Source organism: Oncorhynchus clarkii, chromosome 12 (assembly GCF_045791955.1).
Source record: "Oncorhynchus clarkii lewisi isolate Uvic-CL-2024 chromosome 12, UVic_Ocla_1.0, whole genome shotgun sequence".
Taxonomy (NCBI): Eukaryota; Metazoa; Chordata; class Actinopteri; order Salmoniformes; family Salmonidae; genus Oncorhynchus; species Oncorhynchus clarkii.
Window position 1 is genome coordinate 92,116,973 of NC_092158.1, and position 7,592 is coordinate 92,124,564.

Consider the following 7,592-nt stretch of genomic DNA (forward strand, 5'->3'; position numbering starts at 1 on the left):
TGTAGTTATTGAATGGGAATCTGTTGGATGACTGGTATGATGACTGGTATGATGACTTGTATGATGTAGTTATTGAATGTGAATCTGTTGGAGGACTGGTATGGTGTAGTTATTGAATGGGAATCTGTTGGGTGACTGGTATTATGACTGGTATGATGTAGTTATTGAATGGGAATCTGTTGGATGACTGGTATTATGACTGGTATGATGACTGGTATGATATAGTTATTGAATGGGAATCTGTTGGGTGACTGGTATTATGACTGGTATGATGTAGTTATTGAATGGGAATCTGTTGGATGACTGGTATGATGACTGGTATGATGACTGGTATGATGTACTTATTGAATGGGAATCTGTTGGATGACTGGTATGATGTAGTTATTGAATGGGAATCTGTTTGAATGACTGGTATGATGACTGGTATGGTGTAGTTATTGAATGGGAATCTGTTGGATGACTGGTATGATGTAGTTATTGAATGGGAATCTGTTTGAATGACTGGTATGATGACTGGTATGATGTAGTTATTGAATGGGAATCTGTTGGATGACTGGTATGATGTAGTTATTGAATGGGAATCTGTTTGAATGACTGGTATGATGACTGGTATGGTGTAGTTATTGAATGGGAATCTGTTGGATGACTGGTATGATGTAGTTATTGAATGGGAATCTGTTTGAATGACTGGTATGATGACTGGTATGATGACTGGTATGATGTAGTTATTGAATCGGAATCTGTTTGAATGACTGGTATGATGACTGGTATGATGACTGGTATGATGTAGTTATTGAATGGGAATCTGTTTGAATGACTGGTATGATGACTGGTATGATGTAGTTATTGAATGGGAATCTGTTGGATGACTGGTATGGTGTAGTTATTGAATGGGAATCTGTTGGATGACTGGTATGGTGACTGGTATGATGACTGGTATGGTGTAGTTATTGAATGGGAATCTGTTGGATGACTGGTATGGTGTAGTTATTGAATGGGAATCTGTTTGAATGACTGGTATGATGACTGGTATGATGACTGGTATGAGGACTGGTATGAGGACTGGTATGGTGTAGTTATTGAATGGGAATCTGTTGGATGACTGGTATGGTGTAGTTATTGAATGGGAATCTGTTGGATGACTGGTATGATGTAGTTATTGAATGGGAATCTGTTTGAATGACTGGTATGATGACTGGTATGGTGTAGTTATTGAATGGGAATCTGTTGGATGACTGGTATGGTGTAGTTATTGAATGGGAATCTGTTGGATGACTGGTATGATGTAGTTATTGAATGGGAATCTGTTTGGATGACTGGTATGCTGTAGTTATTGAATGGGAATCTGTTTGAATGACTGGTATGATGTAGTTATTGAATGGGAATCTGTTGGGTGACTGGTATGATGTAGTTATTGAATGGGAATCTGTTTGAATGACTGGTATGATGACTGGTATGATGTAGTTATTGAATGGGAATCTGTTGGATGACTGGTATGATGACTGGTATGATGTAGTTATTGAATGGGAATCTGTTTGGATGACTGGTATGATGTAGTTATTGAATGGGAATCTGTTTGGATGACTGGTATGATGTAGTTATTGAATGGGAATCTGTTGGGTGACTGGTATTATGTAGTTATTGAATGGGAATCTGTTTGGATGACTGGTATGATGTAGTTATTGAATGGGAATCTGTTTGAATGACTGGTATGATGACTGGTATGATGTAGTTATTGAATGGGAATCTGTTGGGTGACTGGTATGATGTAGTTATTGAATGGGAATCTGTTTGAATGACTGGTATGATGACTGGTATGAGGACTGGTATGATGTAGTTATTGAATGGGAATCTGTTGGATGACTGGTATGATGTAGTTATTGAATGGGAATCTGTTGGATGACTGGTATGATGTAGTTATTGAATGGGAATCTGTTTGAATGACTGGTATGATGACTGGTATGGTGTAGTTATTGAATGGGAATCTGTTGGAGGACTGGTATGATGTAGTTATTGAATGGGAATCTGTTTGAATGACTGGTATGATGACTGGTATGAGGACTGGTATGATGTAGTTATTGAATGGGAATCTGTTGGATGACTGGTATGATGTAGTTATTGAATGGGAATCTGTTGGATGACTGGTATGGTGTAGTTATTGAATGGGAATCTGTTTGAATGACTGGTATGATGACTGGTATGGTGTAGTTATTGAATGGGAATCTGTTTGAATGACTGGTATGATGACTGGTATGATGTAGTTATTGAATGGGAATCTACACTGCAAGTAATATTGTTTCGAATATTCAATAAATAATCATAAAACATAAATTACAATAATAATATAATAATAATAATAATATATACAAATATATACAAAATAAAATAAAACATCTCGATCTCTTCTGTCCAATCTCTTCTGTCCAATCTCTTTTGTCCAATCTCTTCTGTCCAATCTCTTCTGTCCAATCTCTTTTGTCCAATCTCTTTTGTCCAATCTCTTCTGTCCAAACTCTTCTGTCCAATCTCTTCTGTCCAATCTCTTTTGTCCAATCTCTTCTGTCCAATCTCTTCTGGTTAATCTCTTCTGGTCAATGTCTCCATCTCTTCATCTCTCTCCTCATTCTCTCTCCCCAGCTCTTGGCAGTGTGTGTGATCCAGTGGGAGAGGATGAAGGGATGTCGTTCTTCCGTTCTTCTCATCCTCTTCTGGACTCTGGCAGTGGTCTGCTCCCTCGTTCCACTCAGAGCCAACATACAGCAGATCATAGAAGAGGTGTGTGTGTGTGTGTGTGTGTGTGTGTGTGTGTCTGTCTGTGTGTGTCTCTGTGTGTGTGTGTGTGTGTGTGTGTGTGTCTGTTTGTGTCTGTGTCTGTGTCTGTGTCTGTGTGTCTGTGTGTGTCTCTGTGTGTGTGTGTGTGTGTGTGTGTGTGTGTGCTCACTCATCTGCTCTCTCCTCCATCTCTCCTCCATCTGCTCTCTCCTCCATCTCTCCTCCATCTCTCCTCCATCTCTCCTCCATCTGCTCTCTCCTCCATCTCTCCTCCATCTCTCCTCCATCTGCTCTCTCCTCCATCTCTCCTCCATCTGCTCTCTCCTCCATCTCTCCTCCATCTTCTCTCTCCTCCATCTGCTCTCTCCTCCATCTCTCCTCCATCTGCTCTCTCCTCCATCTCTCCTCCATCTGCTCTCTCCTCCATCTCTCCTCCATTTCTCCATCCGTCTCCTGCTGTTCTCACCCTCTCTCATTATGCCAACACACACAGCAATCAACATCTGGTTCCCTCACACAAACGTGGCCCTAAATCTCACAAAGACACACTGTACATGATCTACAGTATGTATGTGGCATATGGAGGGTTGGGGTGTGTAATTACCATCTGTTTATCCTGGGTGAGTTAGTCTAGTCTCAGGTTTCATTGAGTTAACATATCATATCTGTTACAGTAGATGAATTGTGTGGTTTAGGTGGCTGACTTGCTTGGTTTAACGCATACAAACATGCACAAACAATGTGGCATTGTTGAATGCAGAACCAGTTAGGTTTACAGGGTTTAGGTCCAGTAGGAACCAGTTAGGTTTACAGGCTTTAGGTCCAGTAGGAACCAGTTAGGTTTACAGGCTTTAGGTCCAGTAGGAACCAGTTAGGTTACCAGGCTTTAGGTCCAGTAGGAACCAGTTAGGTTTACAGGCTTTAGGTCCAGTAGGAACCAGTTAGGTTTACAGGCTTTAGGTCCAGTAGGAACCAGTTAGGTTTACAGGCTTAAGGTCCAGTAGGAACCAGTTAGGTTTACAGGCTTTAGGTCCAGTGGGTACACTGAGAGCACAGTTGGAACACCGAGAGTACAGTTGGAACACTGAGAGTACAGTTGGAACACTGAGAGTACAGTTGGAAGTCTGAGAGAAAAGTTGGAACACTGAGAGTACAGTTGGAACACTGAGAGTACAGTTGGAACACTGAGAGTACAGTTGGAAGTCTGAGAGAAAAGTTGGAACACTGAGAGTACTGTTGGAACACTGAGAGTACAGTTGAAACACTGAGAGTACAGTTGAAACACTGAGAGTACAGTTGGAACACTGAGAGTACAGCTGGAAGTCTGAGAGTACAGTTGGAACACTGAGAATACAGTTGAAACACTGAGAGTACAGTTGGAACACTGAGAGTACAGTTGAAACACTGAGAGTACAGTTGGAACACTGAGAGTGCAGTTGGAACACTGAGAGTACAGTTGAAACACTGAGAGTACAGCTGGAACACTGAGAGTACAGCTGGAACAATGAGAGTACAGTTGGAACACCGAGAGTACAGTTGGAACACTGAGAGTACAGTTGGAGGTCTGAGAGTACAGTTGGAACACTGAGAGTACAGTTGGAAGTCTGAGAGTACAGTTGGAACACTGAGAGTACAGTTGGAACACTGAGAGTACAGTTGGAAGTCTGAGAGTACAGTTGGAAGTCTGAGAGGACAGTTGAAACACTGAGAGTGCAGTTGGAACACTGAGTACAGCTGGAACACTGAGAGTACAGTTGGAAGTCTGAGAGTACAGTTGGAACACTGAGAGTACAGTTGGAAGTCTGGGAGGACAGTTGGAACACTGATAGTGCAGTTGGAAGTCTGATAGTACAGTTGGAAGTCAGAATACAGTTGTAAGTCTGAGAGTACAGTTGGAACACTGAGAGTACAGTTGGAAGTTTGAACGTATAGTTGGAACACTGAGAGTACAGTTGGAAGTCTGAGAGTACAGTTGGAACACTGAGAGTGCAGTTGGAACACAGAGTGCAGTTGGAAGTCTGAGAGCACAGTTGGAAGTCTGAGAGTACAGTTGGAACACTGAGAGTACAGTTGGAACACTGAGAGTACAGTTGGAAGTCTGAGAGTACAGTTGGAACACTGAGAGTACAGTTGGAACACTGAGAGTACAGTTGGAAGTCTGAACGTACAGTTGGAACACTGAGAGTACAGTTGGAAGTCTGAACGTACAGTTGGAAGTCTGAGACCACAGTTGGAACACTGAGAATACAGTTGGAAGTCTGAGAGCACAGTTGGAACACTGAGAATACAGTTGGAAGTCTGAGAGTACAGTTGGAAGTCTGAGAGTACAGTTGGAACACTGAGAGTACAGTTGGAACACTAAGAGTACAGTTGGAAGTCTGAGAGTACAGTTGGAAGTCTGAGAGTACAGTTGGAACACTGAGAGTACAGTTGGAACACTAAGAGTACAGTTGGAAGTCTGAGAATACAGTTGGAAGTCTGAGATTACAGTTGGAAGTCTGAGAGTACAGTTGGAACACTGAGAGTACAGTTGGAAGTCTGAGAGTACACCTCTCTCTCTCTCTCTCTCCCTCTCTCTCTCTCTCCCTCTTTCTCACACATTCAATTAATAACCAATCACCCTCTTCCTGTGTTATAGGGGTTCTTCACAGACGCGATGCGCTTCATAGCATTCTTCGTCTACTTCTCCCTGCAGCTGACCCAGCTCATCCTCAGCTGCTTCTCTGACCAACACCCCAGCACAGACACACACACCTACAGAAAGGTACCCAGCACAGACACACACACACCTTCAGAAAGGTACCCAGCACAGACACACACACACCTACAGAAAGGTACCCAGCACAGCCACACACACCTACAGAAAGGTACCCAGCACAGACACACAGAAACACACAGAAAAATGTAGACAAACACAGACAAACACAGACAAACACAGACAAACAGAAGTGAGGTTATAAATCCTAAAGGATGTGGTTTTTAGTAGTCAGCTTTATATTCATTTGAATAGAATCAGGGTTAAGACACCAAGGCCAGGATTCAATCAGACTGCATTGACAGACAAACACATTGCTCTTGTTCAGGCCATGTAGGAAGTGACTTTAAAAGGTAATTTACACTTGAGCCAACATCTGCAGCATTTATCATGAATGGGGATCTCTGCAAAGGTTGGGGAAATGCCCTTTACAAGGCGTATTGTGGGCTGCTCAGTGCGCAGTGGTAAAACACGCTTTCACAGCGGCAGAAAGTGCTTTCACAGCGGTAGAAGGTGCTTTCACAGCGGTAGAAGGTGCTTTCACAGCTGTAGAAGGTGCTTTCACAGCTGTAGAAGGTGCTTTCACAGCTGTAGAAGGTGCTTTCACAGCTGTAGAAGGTGCTTTCACAGCAGTAGAAGGTGCTTTCACAGCTATAGAAGGTGCTTTCACAGCGGTAGAAGGTGCTTTCACAGCGGTAGAAGGTGCTTTCACAGTGGTAGAAGTTGCTTTCACAGTGGTAGAAGTTGCTTTCACAGCTGTAGAAGGTGCTTTCACAGCGGTAGAAGGTGCTATCACAGCGGTAGAAGGTGCTTTCACAGTGGTAGAAGGTGCTTTCACAGCGGTAGAAGGTGCTTTCACAGCGGTAGAAGGTGCTTTCACAGCGGTAGAAGGTGCTTTCACAGCTGTAGAAGGTGCTTTCACAGTGGTAGAACATGCTTTGAATGAATCTGGGCCTAAGACCCTGTGTGTTATCCCCTACAGAACCCCTGTCCAGTGGAGGACGCCTCCTTCCTCTCTAAGATGCTCTTCTGGTGGTTTGGAGGGTAGGACTTGCAGCCTTGAATTGTTACAATGATGGACATGAGATGTGTAATTATAGGGGAAACTGAATAATCAATATATGCCGTTTATCAGATGTTGATCTCCTTTTCCCTCCCTCCCTCCTCCTCCCCCTCCCTCCCCCTCCTCCTCATCCCTCCTCCTCATCCCTCCTCCTCCTCCTCCCTCTTCCCCTCCCTCCCTCCTCCCTCTTCCTCCTCCTCATCCCTCCTCCTCCTCCTCCTCTCCTCTTCCTTCTCCTCCTCCTCCCTCCTCCTCCTCTCCTCCTCCTCCTCCTCCTCCTCCTCCTCTTCCTCCTCTTCCTCCTCCTCCCTCCTCCTCCTCTTCCTCCTCCTCTTCCTCCTCCTCTTCCTTCTCCTCCTCCTCCTCCTCCTCCTCCTCCTCCTCCTCCCTCCTCCTCCTCCTCCTCTTCCTCCTCCTCTCCTCTCCTCTCCTCTGTCAGGTTGGTTATTAGGGGTTATCGTACTCCCCTGCAGGCAGAGGATCTCTGGTGTCTTAGAGAAGAAGACTCTTCAGCCTGTATTATAGCAGACCTGGAGATTGACTGGGCCAGAGAGTGTACTAAACTACAACAGTAAGACTACTACACTACACCCTACACACTACACCCTACACACCACACCCTACACACCACACCCTACACACTACACCCTACACACCACACCCTACACACCACACCCTACACACCACACCCTACACACTACACCCTACACACCACACCCTACACACTACACACTACACCCTACACACCACACCCTACACACCACACCCTACACACTACACACTACACCCTACACACTACACCCTACACACTACACCCTACACACTACACCCTACACACTACAACCCACACACTACAACGCACACACTACACACAACACACTACACACTACACACCACACCCTACACACCACACCCTACACACCACACCCTACACCCTACACACCACACCCTACACACCACACCCTACACACCACACCCTACACACCACACCCTACACACCAC

The 7,592-nt window shown here is 44.5% G+C and overlaps 1 protein-coding gene across 1 annotated transcript in view; it reads left to right on the plus strand.

The window, feature by feature from the left end:
* Positions 1–7,592, plus strand: part of LOC139421659 (multidrug resistance-associated protein 1-like) — a 77,546-nt gene that overhangs the window by 27,002 nt on the left and 42,952 nt on the right. Inside the window, exons 4-7 of the mRNA XM_071172747.1 lie at positions 2,638–2,775; positions 5,411–5,536; positions 6,510–6,571; positions 7,030–7,161. Of these exons, the coding sequence (XP_071028848.1) occupies positions 2,638–2,775; positions 5,411–5,536; positions 6,510–6,571; positions 7,030–7,161 (458 nt within the window). The remainder of the gene's footprint in view (positions 1–2,637; positions 2,776–5,410; positions 5,537–6,509; positions 6,572–7,029; positions 7,162–7,592) is intronic.